Source organism: Sebastes umbrosus, chromosome 14 (genome assembly GCF_015220745.1).
Source record: "Sebastes umbrosus isolate fSebUmb1 chromosome 14, fSebUmb1.pri, whole genome shotgun sequence".
NCBI lineage: Eukaryota > Metazoa > Chordata > Actinopteri > Perciformes > Sebastidae > Sebastes > Sebastes umbrosus.
In genome coordinates, this window is record NC_051282.1 from 31,687,871 (window position 1) to 31,707,985 (window position 20,115).

At 38.0% G+C, this 20,115-nt stretch overlaps 2 protein-coding genes across 3 annotated transcripts in view; both read left to right on the top strand.

Annotated features, from left to right (window-relative positions):
* Nucleotides 1-5,615, top strand: part of taok2a (TAO kinase 2a) — a 28,145-nt gene extending 22,530 nt beyond the window's left edge. Inside the window, exons 18-20 of one of the 2 annotated variants that reach the window (XM_037792931.1) lie at nt 65-286; nt 2,893-3,075; nt 3,250-5,615. In XM_037792931.1, the coding sequence (XP_037648859.1) occupies nt 65-286; nt 2,893-3,075; nt 3,250-4,173 (1,329 nt within the window). In that variant the 3' untranslated portion in view covers nt 4,174-5,615. The remainder of the gene's footprint in view (nt 1-64; nt 287-2,892; nt 3,076-3,249) is intronic. The other variant, XM_037792932.1, reaches the window with a different exon arrangement.
* A 6,380-nt stretch (nt 5,616-11,995) lies between these two features.
* cdipt (CDP-diacylglycerol--inositol 3-phosphatidyltransferase (phosphatidylinositol synthase)) lies at nt 11,996-19,191 on the top strand. Its single transcript, XM_037792982.1, has 6 exons — nt 11,996-12,195; nt 14,748-14,882; nt 15,131-15,284; nt 15,428-15,509; nt 15,620-15,701; nt 16,714-19,191. Exons 1-6 carry the CDS (start codon nt 12,153-12,155, stop codon nt 16,854-16,856), a joined length of 639 nt encoding a protein of 212 aa, XP_037648910.1. The 5' UTR covers nt 11,996-12,152; the 3' UTR covers nt 16,857-19,191.
* Nucleotides 19,192-20,115: the final 924 nt, after the last annotated feature.

A 20,115-nucleotide genomic window follows, 5' to 3' on the forward strand; every position in this document is an offset into this window, starting at 1 on the left:
AGATGTATTTTAGATTGTTAGATATATTTGACTGTATGTGATTGTTATTAAAACGTTGTTTCAGTCCAAAGAGATGCAGATCAAGCGTCAGTTCCAGGAGACCTGTAAAATCCAGACTCGTCAGTACAAAGCCCTGAGGAACCACCTGCTGGAGAGCACTCCCAAATCCGACCACAAGGCCGTCCTCAAACGCCTCAAAGAGGAGCAAACACGTAAGCTGGCCATCCTGGCCGAGCAGTACGACCACTCCATCAACGACATGCTGTCCACACAGGCTGTGAGTAAGGCAAGGAAACCCCCGCGCACCTTCTGCACCTGCACCTCTACACAGCCACCGCACCATCACCTGCTCATCAACAGTATAGTGGGACATTTAATACACACGTAGGCAAAATTGTTGGTACCCTTCCGTTAAAGAAAGAAAAACCCACAATGGTCACTGAAATAACTTGAAACTGACAAAAGTAATAATAAATAAAAATGTACTGAAAATTAACTAATGAAAATCAGCTATTGTTTTTGAATTATGGTTCAGCAGAATCATTTTAAAAAACAAACTAATGAAACTGGCCTGGACAAAAATGATGGTACCCTTAACTTAATATTTAGTTGCACAACCTTTTGAGGCAATCACTGCAAACAAGTGATTTCTGTAACTCTCAATGAGACTTCTGCACCTGTCGACAGGTATGTTGGCCCACTCCTCGTGAGCAAACTGCTCCAGCTGTCTCAGGTTTGAAGGGTGCCTTCTCCGAATGCATGTTTCAGCTCCTTCCACAGATGTTCAATAGGATTTAGATCCGGGCTCATAGAAGGCCACTTCAGAATAGTCCAATGTTTAGTTCTTAGCCATTCTTGGGTGTTTTTAGCTGTGTTTTGGGTCATTATCCTGTTGGAGGACCCATGACCTGCAACTGAGACCAAGCTTTCTGACACTGGGCAGCACATTTCGCTCCAGAATGCCTTGATAGTCTTGAGATTTCATTGCACCCTGCACAGATTCAAGACATCCTGTGCCAGATGCAACAAAGCAGCCCCATAATATAACCGAGCCTCCTCCATGTTTCACATTAGGTACAGTGCTCTTTTCTTTGGATGCTTCATTTTTGCGTCTGTGAACATAGAGCTGATGTGACTTGCCAAAAAGCTCCAGTTTTGTCTCATCTGTCCAAAGGACATTCTCCCAGAAGCTTTGTGGCTTGTCAATATGCATTTTGGCAAATTCCAGTCTCACTTTTTTATGATTTGGTGTCCTCCTGGGTCGTCTTCCATTAAGTCCACTTTGGCTCAAACAGTGACGGATGGTGCGATCTGACACTGATGTACCTTGACCTTGGAGTTCACCTCTAATCTCTTTGGAAGTTGTTCTGGGCTCTTTGGTTACCATTCGTATTATCCGTCTCTTCGATTTGTCATCAATGTTCCTCTTGCGGCCACGTCCAGGGAGGTTGGCTACAGTCCCATGGACCTTAAACTTCTGAATAATATGTGCAGCTGTAGTCACAGGAACATCAAGCTGCTTGGAGATGGTCCTATAGCCTTTACCTTTAACATGAAGGTCTATAATGTTCTTTCTGATCTCCTGAGACAACTCTCTCCTTAGCTTTCTGTGGTCCATGTTCAGTGTGGTACACACCATGACACCAAACAGCACAGTGACTACTTTTCACCCTTTAAATAGGCAGACTGACTGATTACAAGTTTGAAGACACCTGTGATGCTATTTACAGGACACACCTTAGTTTAACATGTCCCTATGGTCACATTATTTTACATCTTTTCTAAGGGTACCATCATTTTTGTCCAGGCCAGTTTCATTAGTTTGTTTTTTAAAATGATTCTGTTGAACCACAATTCAAAAGCAATGTCTGATTTTCATTAGTTAATTTTCAGTAAATCTTTATTTATTATTACTTTTGTCAGTTTCAAGTTATTTCAGTGACCATTGTGGGTTTTTCTTTCTTTAACGGAAGAGTACCAACAATTTTGCCTACGTGTGTATGTGGAGGCGACATGAACCAACTCTACAGACAACTTTAGTTCTCTGGGTAGGATTTATTCATGGTACCGCCGAGGTTTTACCATTTCTAAATAGATGTTTTAATGCCAGAATGGATATACCTGCTTCATCTGAGTCTATGAGGAGGTAGAATTAAGTTACCGCTTTTATTGTGGTAGTCTGAGTAACGTGACGTCATATCCGTTCCGTATCCGTCAACCAAAACAAACCTCAGAGAGTATAAAACGTTGGAGGGTCAGCGTGGATACGACCTGCACCCTCCCATGTTAAATCCAGCGTGGTAAACACTACACATCCAGTAAAGGATGGAAACACTTTGGGTTTCACACATTGACAGGAAAAGCAGAGCTAGACAGAGCAGAGCTAAAGCTGCATGCTAACTCTGTCACGGAACAGGAAACGTTATGGTATGGCGGTAACGTGCGGTGGAGCCGGCCGTCGCTCTCGTCTCCATGGTCAAATGGGCCGACGCTACGACTGTAGAGCAACCAGATACTGACATTTGTGTTCTCTGCATTGAAACGGCCCCGATGGAGCTGACCATGGATGGATAAAGAGAACGGAGCTGACGGGAGAGCCAGAGACCACCTTGGAGAAGTTAGAGGAAGTAGACACGTGAGACTATGTCCGCTACACCGCCGTTTTGCTTTTTTTGATAGAAATAAAACCCATTTAGTTTGTTTTGGCGTATCAGCGCCGTCTTATCAACACATAGTTGGACGACGGACGTTACAAGGTGAAAGTGTCTGCTCCGTACGGAGAAGCAGGAGTCAGAGTTCACACACGTTAACACAGTTAACACATTTTCCTGCTGTCACATCGTCGCTGAGCTCTCGTTGAAGCTGACGCTGGACCCGTTTGTTCCCACACAGCTGCGTCTGGACGAGACCCAGGAGGCGGAGTACCAGGTGCTGAGGATGCAGCTGCAGCAGGAGCTGGAGCTGCTCAACGCCTACCAGAGCAAGATCAAGATCCACACCGACACCCAGCACGAGAGGGAGGTCAAGGACCTGGAGCAGAGGGTGTCCATCCGCCGGGCGCTGCTGGAGCAACGGGTAGGAACGGCCGTCTTTAAGGGGCCGCACTAGGGTTGCTAATTTAATGCTAAGATTTGTTTTCAGATCTTCTGGTCTGAGAACCTGAGGGGAGGAAGTGTCTGAGTCGACTAACGCTGTAGTGAAGATGGTTGTTGTTGTGTTGACACTAACGGTGTGAACGTGTGTTGTCAGATCGAGGAGGAGATGCTCTCTCTGCAGAACGAACGTTCGGAGCGAATCCGGACTCTGCTGGAGCGCCAGGCTCACGAGATCGAGGCCTTCGACTCGGAGAGCATGCGTCTGGGCTTCAGCAACATGGCGCTGAGCGGCATCCCGGCCGAGGCCTTCAACCAGGGCTACCCGACCCCCAGCCCCTCCTCGGGCTCCAGCGGCTGGCCCTCCCGGCCCGTCCCCCGCTCGGGCAGCCACTGGAGCCACAGCGTGCAGAACTCGGTGGCGACTCCGTCCTGGCGCAGCCAGAACCACGGCGGAGGAGGCTTCAGCCGCGCCGAGTCCATCACCTCCTCCCACGGCCTCGGCAGGGACAGCGAGCTGCACAAGAGCAGCAGGGGCCACCCCTCTTCTTCCTCCTCCTCCTCCCACTCCTCCCACTCCTCCCACTCCTCCCACCACCATCACCAGCAGCACCAGCAGCACTACCTCCCTCAACACTACCAGCACCACCAGAGCACGCCGCAGCTCTACCGCGAGAGCCACGACAGCAGGGAGCGCGACCGGGCCAGGGAGTGGGTGGGAGGAGGCGGCCACTACCCCCATCACTCCCAGGTCCACCACCACCACCACCTCGCCACCCATGCCTCCTCCCAGTCCTTGGCTCTCCTGCCTCCCCCGCCGCCACCTCCCCCCATCTCCCTGTCCTCCTCCTCCCCGCCCTCCTCCGCCTCTTCTTCTTCGTCGTCGCAGGGAGGCTACGGCGGCGGGGGGGGCCTGAGCATCAGGGGCCCCAGCCTGATGGCGCTCAGGAACAGCCCCCAGCCTCTGAGGAGGACGGCCTCCGGAGGGCCGGGCGGCGGCGGGGGGAGCGACGGAGGGCTCAGCCGCAGCACATCGGTCACTTCTCATATTTCTAACGGCTCGCACCTCTCCTACTCATGAAACCGCCCGACTTCTCCTCCTCTCTGATCTGATCTGAGATCTGTCGTTCTGCTTCCTTAAAGGAAAACAACAGAAGAAGAACGAAGCCAATTAAAAAGAAAGAGAGAGAGTTTTTAGCGTATTTTAAGCCGGAGCAAATCTATCGTTAAAAATCCCCCCAATTTGAAGTGTAAATTTGTCTCCTTTCTTGACGTGTTCGGGGACTTTAAATGTTCCTGATGCACCGGAGAAGAAAGAGAGGAAACCTTTTAGTTCTGACGTCACTACAGAGAAACACGACGAGTATTAAAGATCACTGTTAACCTCTTCCACGCGTTAAAGAGTTGCACAGTAACAGTGACAAAACAAAAATGAGCCATGTGCTGCAAAATGAAGTCGAACTGTGACAAGAATTAGTGAATTAGTTCATTTTGTGACGCGTTGAATCTGTCGCGCAGTGTTGACGGTTTAAATTCTGGTTTTCATCGACAGGTGTGGAGCTTCCACTCGGCTAGCGGTGCTTTCAAAAACCGCTGTAAACATGTAAATAACGGTCAATTGTAAACCCCGTTTTTTTTTTTTGTAAGTGTTTCATACGTTCAGCGGGGAGGGGGGGGGGGTCATCCAGGGGGAGATTTCTTGAAAACACATTTCTTTTTATTTGTAGTGATAAACTAAGATTCTGTATTAGACAATTAAAGAAAACACTGCCATCTCTTTGTTGGGCTGACCTGAGACAACTCTACCACTGCCCTTTGATTCAGTCCTCTTAAAGGAACAGGCGCACACGTTGGAGACGTTTGAGCTTGTTTGCTGTCTTAATTAGAGTCAGAGATAATTAGTTATTAATCAACGTTATCCTCCCAACAACTTCAAAACTGTCCCGTTTACATGCAGGAATAAAGACGTTAAAGCTCAACTAACGACTTTTCTGCAAAATCAGTTGAGAAACTGTTAATAAGATAAAAGTGTATTTATTTAAGCAGCACATGTCGGACACAAAGTGCTTTACATAACATGCAAAACAAATAAGAAAGTTTATAAAAGAAAAGAAAGAAGGAAGGGATGTGTAAGGAACTTAATTAACATTACTGCCATAAAGTAATCCTGCTTGTTGGTTCTTAACTTTTACTTCAACGTCACTCAACATGCTCCACATTTGAACTTTTATTTTGTATTCTTTGGGCAATTTTTTCACCTTTTTTATTAGAAAGAAAACCAGAGAGAAATGACAGAAAATGAGCCCCACTAGAATCCCTTATTTAACACATTTAATCATATACAAGATTTTACTTTCTTTGTTTTCTCCACACAATCTGAAAAAGATGAATTGAGCCTTTAAATAAACACATGACAGTTTTTCCTCACAAAAACATTTTGCGAAAGTTTGGAGCTTTATTTAACCTCCTTCATGACGAGCTAGTATGACATGGTTATTACTGATGGATTCATCAGGTTTTATAGTTTACTATGATACCAGTATCTTCACTCTAGCTTTAAAACTGAGCCGATACGACCTAAAAATCACAAGTTGAGTTAATGCGTTATTATTACGTTAACTTTGACAACCCTAAAAAAATATATATATATATATATATATCTCTTATCTATATATATATATATATATATATATATATATCTTATCTATCTATATATAGATAGATAAGATATATAATATATATATCTTATATATATATATAATATATATATATATTTTATATATATATATATATATATATATATATATATATATATATATATATATATATATATATATATATATATATATAAAAAGAAAGAGAGAGCTACTCCACAATCGGTCTTCTTCTAACTGTAGAAGTCCATCTTTGCGTACACTCAGTCCTGACTTAAATACACCCAGAGATATTTAAGGAATAAACAGCGTGATGTAAACGTTATATAAAAAGATATAAATAAGGGTAAAATAACATTCATATGGACTCCCGGCTGGAGTTGTCGTATCGCCCACCTCTAAACACCGAGAAGATGAAACATGTCCACGTTTCTGGACTGAACTCACAGAGAACATAGAAACCTTCTTCAAATCTTTTGGTTGATAAAATGTCAGAAAATAGTGAAAATGTTCGTCCCAGTTTCTCTAAGATGTCTTTAAATGTCTCGTTTTGTCCAAAGTTATTCACTTTAATGTGATATAAAACAGAGAAAAGCAGCATGAAGAATGATCTCGTCTGACTCGACTTAAAACAGCAAACAAGAAAATGTCCCAAAGTGTCGGACTGCTACTTTTAAAGGGACGCTGCCAGAGAGTGTTGTCGAGTGAGCCGAGCACTAAATGTGTGTGCTGAAAGTGTGTGTGTGTGTGTGTGTGTGTGTGTGTGTGTGCGTGTGTGCGTGTGTGCGTGTGTGCGCTGACAGCTTACCTCCACCTCCACCTCCACCTGTCGTTCCCCTTCGTCACAGTCGGCTCTGCATCTGTAGATAAGATGTACATGTTCCATTTACAGACTAGTTCAGTTACAGTGCATGGAACTTGTGTACAGACGGCATTTGTAAGGATAACATGCACACTACCTATTTATATAAATGTAAGATCTACCTGTAAACGTGTAGCAGGTATACTGAAGATTGTTCACTGTCCAAACACTTTGACTTGTACTTAACCAGTGTACATAACGAGCACTAACTGAGACTGTGCTGGAGGAAGATTAATAATAATAATATTAATAATAATAATGATGTTGTTCTAGATGCAGACACATAGATGCTATCATTATTATTACCTCTACTGCAGCTGTAATATTTATGTTGTATGCGAATTTTTAAAAATGTTTTTTGCCAATTTTGACCACTAGGTGGGGGAATAAGCGCAATGTTACTGTGATAGAGCTATAAAAAAAAAAGAAAAAAATGTTTCTGAGGAGGAGGAGTACGTTTCCCAGCATTCCTGTGGAGGTCTCAGGGGTGGGGGGGGGGAGGTGTTCTACAGTTCTGGGGAAGCCTGCGTTCCACTTTGTTTTATTATTTTTGAGCCAGTATTAAACTGTGGAGCGTCCACACAGTCGAGCTGAATAATAATCATATTTTCCAGGTTCTTTCACGACGTTTGGTGCCATGTTTTTATTTCTATTTTATATTTCGCACTCTTTAGTCGCCATGTGACGACTTCTCCCCCCAAAAAACACTGTAACCTGCAAAATATGGAGCCGCAAAGTGTTCAATATTACATCAATAAATAGACATTATGATAGAAATAGTGTAAAATATTATAAATGAAAATAAAATATTAAAACTCAACTCATGTTCAGCTTGAATTTACACAATCTATTTATATGCCTATTTGTCCTATAATAATTTATATGATATATTATAAATAATTATATGTATGTAATATAAATGGTGTAAAATATATAAATCAACCAACAATTTGTGAAGAAAATTATTAAAACGCAGCTCATTTTTCATGAATATTATTTCATTATTTTGAAAACAAGATTTAATTTCTATTTCTTTATTGACATTTTTCTCTTTTTAAAATTCTGCTTTTAATTAATTTGGGCATTTTTTTCTCGTTGACAGGTTTTATTTTATCCCACTTTATTTTTTTATTCACGATGTTTTAATTCATAATGCTGCTGCCATGAAAAGTGACCAAAAAAATAATAATAATGTTCTCACATTTCCTGTAAAACAGGAAGTGATTAAATAACATTTCATAATAGTGAGTTGAGTTTTAATAATTTCATTACTTATTTCATAGATTTCTTTTAATTTACACAATTTATCTATATGCCTATTTTTCCTATAATTAATCTTTATATAATACTATGATATAAATAGTTATATGAATATAAATTGTGTAAAATATATAAATAGACCAACAATTTGTATAAAACATTATTAAAATCGGCTCTTATTTATCATTTTGACAATAAGTTATCATTTGTATTTCATTATTAACATTTTTCTCTTTTTAAAAATGTATATCTAATCCCACTTTATTTCATAATATCTTATTTTTTTATTGATCATGAAAAGTGACGTTATGAAATAAGAAGAAATGGATTCCTGTAAAGCAACATTTCATAATGAGTGGGTTTTAATCATTTCTTTCATTTCTATATTATATTTATTTGTCCTATAGATGTGCTATTGAACACTTTGTGGACCTTTGATTAGCAGAACGTCTCCAGATGAACGGCTCATCATTAGTTTTTGCACAGTGTGAATGGGTAGAAAAATCATCCAGTCACTTCCTGCGGCGTCGGCGTCCCGACGGGCGGAAATAAATCAGCTGACTTCCTGCCGTCACATGAGCCTCCATCGCCGCTGCAGGAGGCCGACCTCCGTGTGATCTGATGCTGTCTGTTGTTGTCACGTCTACCTCATTTGCACTGATAGTAAAAGAATGTTTGGGTGGATTCAATTAACGCATACTTCTCGTATGCAGACTTAAATATTCTACTTTATTTCCCGTATTTGTGCAAATGTTCAGAGTGGAGGCTGGGAAATGTTTTTAAATGTCATCGTTACAGAACACGCTGGACTTTAATCCCACTGCAGGCGTTCAACATGTTGTATTGATCTGTGTTGATGGAGTCGATTGGCTGCTGCCCAGCGCTGTCGCTCCATCAACTCTCAAACCTCAAGAAAATGTTTGTGAGATTTCATTTTGCCAACTTTTTGTTTTTGTTTTTTTGTAAGCGTTATTTTGTGAATAGTTTCAGTGCTGATCATTCCGGAGTCGTTTTATCGTTTTGCCAATTAAAGCTGCACTCAGAAGAAGAACAGCAGAGAGAGAAAAGTAGAAGTAGATTCATCCTGTTTCTATTCTGTGAGCAGTTCACTGACGTCAGGATTTCTGTGTTTTCATGTCCTCAAAATTAAAGGAACATTTTGAGAAATTCTGCTGTCAGATGTTTAAGAAGTCTAAAGCAGCAATTAATTATTAATTTCACTATCCATTAATCTGATGATTATTTTTATTTTTTGGTTGATAAAATGCATGAAAATATTCAGTTTGGTGCTGAAACAATTTAATTAATGGACAGAAAATAAATTGGCAACTGATTAAATTATTGATTTATCATTTTAGTCTTTTTTTAAAATTATTTAAATTTCATAAGTTCTCTTTCCAGCTTCTCAAATGTGAGAATTTTCTGCCTTTCTTTGTTTTATTCTTTGTAAACAGAATATTTCTGGGGGGTTTTGGACAAAACGTTCAAGGGCAGTTTGACATTTGAAAACTGAAACACATGAAGCAAATTTTCATCCAGAAGAAAAATCAAACAAATGTTGACAAAAAGATGAATTTACCTGTTTTTTAAATGTTTTTTCCCATGTTCATTTGTCCGTGACTCGATGGCAAAACAAGCACATTTCCCAAAATGTTCTTCCTTTAATTAATAGTTTAATTAATTTCTTTCCATGTGGGTCCATAACGTTTCCTGGTGCAGTTTAAAGGCAGGAAGCGGCTTCAGAAACACGCCCGACTGTCCTGTTTGTGTGTTTGTGGCCAGCAGGTTGATAGACTGACAGGAAGGATGAAGATGATGATGATGATGATGATGATGATGATGATGATGAGAGTCTGTGTCGAGCAGGATGGATGTGTGATGGATGGATTTAAAACTGTTTTTACAGCAGGAGGACGAGTTTCAAATGTTCAGGTTCAAAATGTTCGGAGGAGAATCGAGTTGTACAGAAACGTAACGAAATAATTTTGGAGAAAATAAATGAACAAAAACAGACGCGTTGGTTTTGTTTTCATTGCTTCTCATGTTGAGTTCATGTCCGTCAGGGTTTTATTTACAGTATTTATGCCTGTAAATAGGGAAACAATTATAGAACGGTTCTTTAATAATATTTAGAATGATTATAACTAAAGAGTTGTACATTTTTATTGATGATTTTGTCACAATTCTTGTCTTTTAGGGTTCCTGGTAGCTTTACACTTTGACCTTTTGAGCTGAAGAACAGATCTGACTATATTTATTTTTAATATGTTTTGCTGCATTTAATGACATATTTATTTATTTATTGAGTAACTTATTTATTTATTTTAGATTTTGGCAGGTTCCATCCTCCATACCTGGAGTGCCGTGCCAGAATAATTATAGTCTTTTCCAATAGATAATAATAATAATAATCAATTAATACCTTGAGATCCATTATATCAGAAACAAAACACAAGAAATGCAGATTTTTAGATTTAATATCAAATCTCTGTGTTGTCCAAAAATAAATAAATAAAATAAGAGATTGATCCTTTAATATTCAGATCAGCTATTGTTCATGTGTGATAAATTGAGTGTGAGTATTTTTTATTTTATTTTATCATTAATTCATTTTATTCTTTTATTTTCTTGTCTTGGAGAAAACGGACTTCCGGTGACCTCAGAGAATAGAAACCTAAAAATAAAAGCTCTTCAGTCTGTTTCTGGGGGGAAGGTATTAAAGGGGAGGCACGCTGTGAGTCATGCGTGACGTCACGACCCAACCAACCGGAGCTGCGCTGTCGTCACTGAAACCGGAAATAGGATTTTGTATTGTAAAATAAAAGCACATCGTGAACGTCACTCAACTAGATCTGAAAACAGCCGGTGATGGAGGAAATATAACAGAGCCTTTACTTCAGTACAAGTACCACAATACCACAAAGTAAAAATACTCTGTTACAGTAAAAGTCCTGCATTAAAAAAGTTACTTCAGTAAAAGTTATTTAACTTAATCAGGAAAATGTAGTTAAAGTATTATTAATTATTAAAATGTCCCCTGTGACTGTAAACGTTTTCTTTCCCTCTGAGATATAGAAATGGAAATAGAAAGTACCTCACGGTAAATTACTTGAGTTAAAGTACTTTTGTACTTTTACTTTTAGTTACATTCCACCGCTGAAAATAGACAATAGTTTATGACAGTGATGTTTTTAAAAGGTCTAGTCCGCGGGTCAGAGGTCAACAACCTGCGTCTCTTCAGCCCCTCTCCAGCGGCTCCCTGTGGATTTATAAACATGGAAATGAAAAACTGTTTTTTTGTTTACATTTTAATTTTTATTTATCATTGTTGTAGGTCTATGGTACGACGGGACGACGGGACGACGGAGTATTAGGGCCACATTGAGGAAAAAAAATGAATCTAAGATTTAGAGAATAAAGTCATAATATTATAAAGTAGTAATTTTACATGTTATTTTCTTCTTTTCTCGTTAAGTTATGACTTTATTCTGGTAATATTACGACTTTTTTCTTGTAAAGTTATGACTTTATTCTCGTAAAATTATGACTTTTTTTCTCGTAAAGTTCTGACTTTATTGTGTAAATCTCAGATGTTTTTTCCCTCAATGTGGCCCTAATACTCTGTTGTACATTGTCTCTGTGGTCCTCACTGCATTAGACTTATATATTATATACTTAGACTCTAAACTGTGTTACCTTCATCACAATGATCACATGTTTTGCAACTCCAAACAGATTTTTTATATTTATTTATTTTTTGTCTAAAATGTCTCTTTAGATAGTAAAGGTTGCTGACCCCTGCTCTATACTGATACTATGAACATACTATGACAAGCAACAAACATACATATTTTATAAGCTCGTCATATAAGCTTCAAAGTGATTATTGATCATCAAAACAGATCCAACTCATCTACTAATCAATTAATCGACTAACTTTTCAGCTCTAAAAATAACATAAATACATTGTTCAGTGTTTACATATAAAACACCGATCAGAACATTGTTTAACGTTTATGTTTATATAAGTTTAAAGTTTATGTTTTGTTTTTTTAATAGATACATAATAATAAATTAGTCGCTTTTATTCTGAAAACTCACCGGAAGTGGTGTTCTTGTTGTTTCTGTCCGACGTTGAGCTGCTGAGCGGAAGCGGAAGTCGTCATCGCTCAACAAACATCAACTGTCTGTTTCAGTGAGTTTCTGTTTTAAAGAGTTAAAACAGTTAAAACACGAAAATAAAAGAAACAAATCGACGACAGAAAACCCGCCAAAACGTCCACGATGGCGCAGGAAAACATCTTCTTCTTCGTTCCCAATCTGATCGGTGAGTTTAAATAACATGTAGCACTTAGCTTAGCATTAGCTTAGCATTAGCATTAGCTTAGCATTAGCATTAGCATACAAACTGGAGGCTCCTGGGAGACAAGTCACCAGATCACATTCAGACAAGTACTGATTATAATGAATATAGAAAACACAATGTTATCTACCTGTCTGTCTACCTGTCTGTCTACCTGTCTGTCTACCTGTCTACCTGTCTGTCTACCTGTCTGTCTACCTGTCTGTCTACCTGTCTGTCTACCTGTCTGTCTACCTGTCTACCTGTCTGTCTACCTGTCTACCTGTCTGTCTACCTGTCTACCTGTCTGTCTACCTGTCTACCTGTCTGTCTACCTGTCTACCTGTCTGTCTACCTGTCTACCTGTCTGTCTACCTGTCTGTCTACCTGTCTACCTGTCTGTCTACCTGTCTGTCTACCTGTCTACCTGTCTACCTGTCTGTCTACCTGTCTACCTGTCTGTCTACCTGTCTGTCTACCTGTCTGTCTACCTGTCTGTCTACCTGTCTACCTGTCTGTCTACCTGTCGACCTGTCTGTCTACCTGTCTGTCTACCTGTCTACCTGTCTACCTGTCTGTCTACCTGTCTGTCTACCTGTCTGTCTACCTGTCTACCTGTCTGTCTACCTGTCTGTCTACCTGTCTACCTGTCTGTCTACCTGTCTACCTGTCTACCTGTCTGTCTACCTGTCTGTCTACCTGTCTGTCTACCTGTCTACCTGTCTGTCTACCTGTCTGTCTACCTGTCTGTCTACCTGTCTGTCTACCTGTCGACCTGTCTGTCTACCTGTCTACCTGTCTGTCTACCTGTCTACCTGTCTGTCTACCTGTCTGTCTACCTGTTTACCTGTCTACCTGTCTGTCTACCTGTCTACCTGTCTGTCTACCTGTCTGTCTACCTGTCTGTCTACCTGTCTACCTGTCTGTCTACCTATCTACCTGTCTATCTATCTATCTATCTATTGATCTACTTCCGTTAACATTAAACTGAATTAAGTTTATTTTGTTTCTAGTTTTTGTTTCGTTTATTGTGAATTATTTGACATAAAACTCTCCAGTTCAGAAACTTTGATCAGGTCTCACATGTAGACCTGAGTTCAGGTCTCACATGTAGACCTGAGTTCAGGTCTCACATGTAGACCTGAGTTCAGGTCTACATGTAGACCTGAGTTCAGGTCTCACATGTAGACCTGAGTTCAGGTCTACATGTAGACCTGAGTTCAGGTCTCACATGTAGACCTGAACTCAGGTCTACATGTGAGACCTGAGTTCAGGTCTCACATGTAGACCTGAGTTCAGGTCTACATGTAGACCTGAGTTCAGATCTCACATGTAGACCTGAGTTCAGGTCTCACATGTAGACCTGAGTTCAGGTCTACATGTAGACCTGAGTTCAGGTCTCACATGTAGACCTGAGTTCAGGTCAAGTCTCTGTGAAAACCCAGGAGGTATTTACTGTCCAATCTGATGAAAGGATTCAGATTTATAATTCATTTAATAATAGTGAGACTAAAATATGAAACATGTTAAAGGAACAAGATCCTCATCAGAATCAGAAATACTTTTATACAAACATAAAGAAATGTAAGAAAATAAAAATAAAGGGGTATGTAACATGTAAATTATGTACATGATGCTACAATATAATAACACAATATATGTAGAGAAATAGAAGTAAATAATACAAATAAGAAATGAGAATATAAGAAGTATGTACACATATTTACATATTTAATTATTTATTTCTTGGCTTCTATTGTAAAGTGAATACCTGGTTATCTTTGGTTAATATTTGTCATCATTATAACACAATTTATCAATTAAATTGTTACTGAAATATAAATAAAAACTAAGATTAGCTTCAGTCCTGTAATATAAACCCACTCATCATATACATTTCTTCCAAGATTCATTGATTTTTTAAAATTCTTTATTTTATTTATGCAACACAATACTGTGAATAAGATAAATATATATAATAAAGGTAGTAAAATAAGCAGTAATAAATAAGAATATGCACTATTTACCCCCACTAAAGAGAGGGTTTAAATAAATAAATTATTCGATCAGAGGTAAAAGAAGTACTCAGATCAGTGTGGAAATACTCTGTTACAGGTATTACAATTTTAGTAAAAGTACAAAAGTATAATGTACTTAAAGTACCAAAAGTAAAAGTACTCATTCTGCAGAATAGTCTATATTATATTATAGTATTCTAATGATTGATGCATTAATGTCTTCGTCATTTAAATGTTGCAGCTGGTAAATATGAAGCTATTTTTAATGACTTTATATACCACTGCTAGTTTAATCTATAATAATATATCTTCATTTATTAGTTTATTAGATTTTATATTAATAACCTAAATATGCTAAGTAATTAAAGTTTTCAGATAAATATAAAAAGTACAGTATTTCCTTCTGAGATGTAGTGGAGTAGAAGTAGAAAGTAGCAGAAAATGTAAATACTCAAAGACACAGTACTTCAGAGTACCAGTACCAGTATCTGAGGTGTAACTTGTACTTTGTCCCTGCAGGTTACGCCCGTATCGTGTTGGCCCTGCTGTCCTTCTACCTGATGCCCAGCTGTCCGTGGCCCGCCATCTTCTGCTACCTGCTCAGCGCTCTGCTGGACGCCTTCGACGGCCACGCCGCCCGGGCGCTCAATCAGTGTACGTACCCGTCACCTCGCTTTCAGTGTCTCTTTTAAATCTCTCTGAACATTTCCCCGTCACCGTCCAGCGTCTCAGTCCAGACGAGAGATCATCTGAGCTGATAGAAATCTGATTTATTGTGAACACACAGAAGGAATCTGACTCACTGTACTCAAACAGAAAAACATCAAACAGATAAAATCATCAAGAGAAGAAAAACTAAACATTCTGTTCATACATGTTTCTTGATGTCTTCTTTCTTTCAGCCACTAAGTTCGGAGCCATGATGGACATGCTGACGGACCGCTGTGCCACCATGTGTCTGCTGGTCAACCTGTCCCTGCTCTACCCGTCCTACACCATCCTGTTCCAGGTCAGCATGTGTGTGGACATCGCCAGCCACTGGCTGCACCTGCACAGGTACGTCTTCCCCAAGAGACGCCTCTCTCTCGCTCTCTCTCGCTCTCTCTCTCTCTCTCGCTCTCTCTCTATTCAGTAGTAGTAATTCCGTTAATCTGCTGCTCTCTTCATCTGTTTTCTTCTGTTGTTTTTTATTTTCTCAGCTCAACAATAAAAGGATCGACCAGCCACAAAACCATCGACCTATCCGGCAACCCCGTCCTCCGAATCTACTACACGTCCAAGGTGAGCAGCACACACACACACACACACACACACACACACACAGAGATGCTGTACATCATGCTGTAAATCTAAAGAGAAGGAGAATGACTGTTAGTGTTTGTCTCCTGCAGCCTGTGCTATTTGTGATGTGCGCCGGGAACGAGCTCTTCTTCTGTCTCCTCTACCTCCTCCATCACATCCAGGAACCTGCAGGTAACATGTTCCTCCTGCTCAGCCTCTAATGGACGCAGCAGCTTCATATACAAACATTTCATGGTTCCAGATTAGCTAATATTGACATATTTCACTTATATTCTCATATATTTTACTAATACGTTTCCCAAAAACTTTGGATATTTTTTGGACATTTTTCACATATTTTACTAATATTTTTCCTACATTTTTTGGATATTTTTCAAATATTTTTCACATACTCTTTTGGACGTTTTTCACATATTTTACTAATAATTTTTCGCATATTTTTCATATAGTTATCTGACATTTTTCACGTTTTACTAATTATTTTCCTACATTTCTTCACATATTTATTGGACATTTTTCATTTATATGTTTCACATATTTTACTAATAATTTTTATTTTACTAATGATTTTCCTAAATTGTTTTGGATATTTTTCATACATTTTGTGGACATTTTTCACTTATATTTTTCACATATTTTACTAATATTCTTTGGCTATTTTTCGCATATTTTTCATATATTTATCTGACATTTTTCACGTCTTACTAATTATTTTCCTACATTTTTTCACATATTTTTAGTGACATTTTTCATTTATATTTTTCACATATTTTACTAATAACTTTCTGACATTTTACCAATGATTTTCCTAAATTGTTTCGGATATTTTTCCCAGATTTTTTGGACATTTTTTACTTATATTTTCAAAGATTTTACTAATAATTTTTCGGACATTTTTCAAATATTTTCTTTTTACATATTTTGCTAATAAGTTTTGGAAATTTTTGCTTATATTTTTCACATATTTTATTAATAGTTTTTGGACATTTTTCACATATTTTACTTATAATTTTCTGACATTTTTCATATATTTTTCATGTATTTTCTCATGTATTTTTATGAATGTTTCTGACATTTTTCACATAATTAACTAATAAATTTCACTGGCTCTACTGTCTGTACTCCAGTCATAGTAACCCCCTCTCTCTTTTTCTGTCTGTCTGTCTGTCTGTCTGTGCTGCAGCGTGGCTCTACTGGCTGCAGGGACTCTGCGGGACGATCTGCCTGCTGAAGACCGGCATCAGCCTCGTGCACCTCATCACCGCCTCCCAGAACATGGCCGCCCTCGACGCCGCTGAGCGAGAGCAGCATGTGAAGACGCAGTGAGAGAGAGAAGTGAGTGAATGAGTGAGTGAGAGCTTCAGCAACAAATCCACCACGGCTTTTATTTATTTTTTGTATTATTATTTTAAGGGTGTTAACGGTAGACTTTGTGCGCTTGAATAAGACGTGAAACACGACACTTGAGTTTATCAGACGACTTCAGAAAGACAGAAAGATTTATGACCAAACGTCTCAAGATTAGACGTGAATCTGAACGAGCTGCTGGATTATTTATTTACCACAGACGAGACACAAGTTCAGCAGTTACAGCTGATTCCCCTGTGCTCTGATGTATTTCACACTCGGGTGATATGATAGTAAATACAGTGAGAATTATATAGCACAACATAAACTGAGACCACGATATGAACAGTCGGTATGAGTTTGTCCTCTCGTGTATTATCACGTTTCAGTCACAGATTTGGTTCACGTCCACGTGGGTGACGCAACAGAATTGTTTTATTTCTCCTTATTTATTTATATATATATATACATATATATATATATATGTATATATATTTTTTTTCCCCCATATTTTTCTCAGAATTTTCAGACATTTTTTAAATTTTTTTTAAATTTTTCCCCTTATATTTTCCCATATTTTACTAAGAATTTTCAGACATTTTTCAGATATTTTTTGGACATTTTCAACATATTTAATTTATTTTTTAGAATTTTATACTACAACAACTATTCATTATGAGCAAAATACCAATAATAATATAATAATAAAAAGTAACTAAAAACTGAGAAGTGTTGAAAGGTCTGTATATAGCCTCCAGAATAATATCAATATTTTTAATAAATGTCCGATGTTCTTTAACTCTGTGACTGGAACGTAACCATGATACACAAGAAGCACAAATTCTAAACGTTGTGACTGTTACACAACTTCATTTATCTGAACTTGTTGTTTTCATGATCTTGTCTTTAAATGATCTTCTTAAAGTCTAATAAACATCCAGTTGTTTATCAGTCAAAGACTTTAAATAGTTAAATAAATAAATCTGTAGAGGCCAGAAACAGGAAGTGAACAACAACAAACATGTTAATGAGTTCAGTTTTACTCGTCTGAAGATAAAATACATGAAAAAGACAATCAGACAAACACGACTATCAAATGTATTTATTTCAAGTATTCTGCAAATGTTGTTAAAACTAAATTAAATATGTTGTGAGATCAACAGAAGCTGAAAATGATTACTGATAAATATTTTAAATATTGGAAACCAGAACATCCAGTATGATAAAAACCACAGTGTGCTTTACATTTAAGAGAGAAGACATGACGCGTATTTACAGCAGGAGTCACCCTTTATGGCTTTATTAATGCTGAATAAATATTCCAATAATGCTTTATAGGTCCGTTTTTAACCACTCATTCAAAACATCTGGATTGCTAGTTTGTGAAAAATCCCATCTGCGTGTTAGAAATGTTTCTGTTTATTTTAAAGCCAAAAAACTCAGCGGTTCTTTCTCAAATATGAATATTTAACCCTCCAGTTTGTCTTCTATGATATTAAATTTAATATGAGAGTTTCTTTTGTTATTTTCTGAAGTTTTATGGACCAAATTAATAAACGATTAAGCGAGATAATAATCGCTAAATGCAGCTCTAAAGTCATTAATAACCAGATTTTGGTCCGGGCTCTATATGACGAGGGAAATAAAGACGTGTGCAAAAGATTTTAAAAGAGCAGCATTAAAGCCATTTGTTTGACTGATAAACACTTAATAATAAAGGGTGTATTATTAGAAAGTGGTGTCTGAACTGCTGCCGTTGCTTCAGTCGACATTTAAAACAAATTGTTGGTAACTTCGTGGAGAAAACGGCGGCTCTATAATTGCTGTTCTTATTAATCTCTGGAGATTCCTGCCAATATTTCCGTGTTGATTTAAATGGTGATTGTTGCACTAGAGGGAAGTCGGTCACTTTGTGCTTATTGGACATTTATAATGTTTGTTTTTCTTCGTGGTAGACGAGCCGTGTTTCCTTGTGACTTAGAAACAAATAGAGAGAGCACCAAGTATTATGGTTTGTACGTTTTGAAGTCACTGACCGCGTGTATGTGCTGCCCGAGTCCTGCTGTAAAGCCGTGTGTCGATGCAGAATGTGTGTTTAAATGTGTTGAATTATAAATGTGTTTTTGATGGAAGTCATTTCCCAGAATGTATTGTAATAAAATAGGAAAATACAAATGTATATGATTACAGCAAAGCCAAGTTTAATATTATATTTAAAGATTTAAAAGTGTAGTATTTACAATATTTGATGGTAATTATGTTTGGAGTGCCGGTGGTTTGATTTACGTTAAAAATAAAGACACTGAATACCAGATTTTTGTTTTTTCACTTCCAGCGTTCGTATGCAGATGAAGCTTAAATGATACACTCCTAAATCAAGTAGAGTGTTTTAGGATGTAGTGCTAATCATAGCAGTAAAGTAATAAAATGCATGCTGAATTTATGAGTGCTTCTAACTGAATAGAAAACTATCATTGGTTGTGCTTATTATGATTAATATAATAAATTTAAATTGAGCCTGCATGAAATTTTATATTTTTTAAATGGAGTTTGGTGTAACCCAATCAGAACTGGACATCAGGTTGGAATCCAAACGTCTTGGTGTATTGGACGCATGCCGAATTTATGAGTGCTTCTTACTGAATGGAAAAATATGATTATCCCTGCTTATTATGGTTATTATAATTAATTTAAGGTAAGCATGCATCAAATTTAATATTGTTTTGAATGGAGTTTGGCGTAACAGACTCCAGCAGTCGCAGTGTACTTTTGGGGGTGAAAATATTAAAAGTTAACATATTTTAGCAATAAAATACGTCTTGGTGTATTGGACGCACGCCTGCCAAATTTATGAATGCTTCTTACTGAATGGAAAAATATCTTTATTTATGATTATTATGGTTATCATAATGCATTTAAAGCAAGCCTGCATTAAATTTTAGACTTTTTTGAATGGAGTTTGGTGCAACCCAATCAAAAATGAACATCATGTTACAAGCAGTCGCACAGTGTACTTTTGGGGGGTAAATAATTAAAAGTCAACTGTCTTGGTATATTGTAAGTATGCCGAATTTATGAGTGCTTCTTACTGAATGGAAAAATATCATTAGTTGTGCTTATTATTGTTATTATAATGAATTTTAAGACAAGCATGCATGAAATTTTAGATTTTTTGAATGGAGTTTGGTTTAACAGACTCGAGACTGGACGTCAGGTTACCAGCAGTTCCACAGTGTAC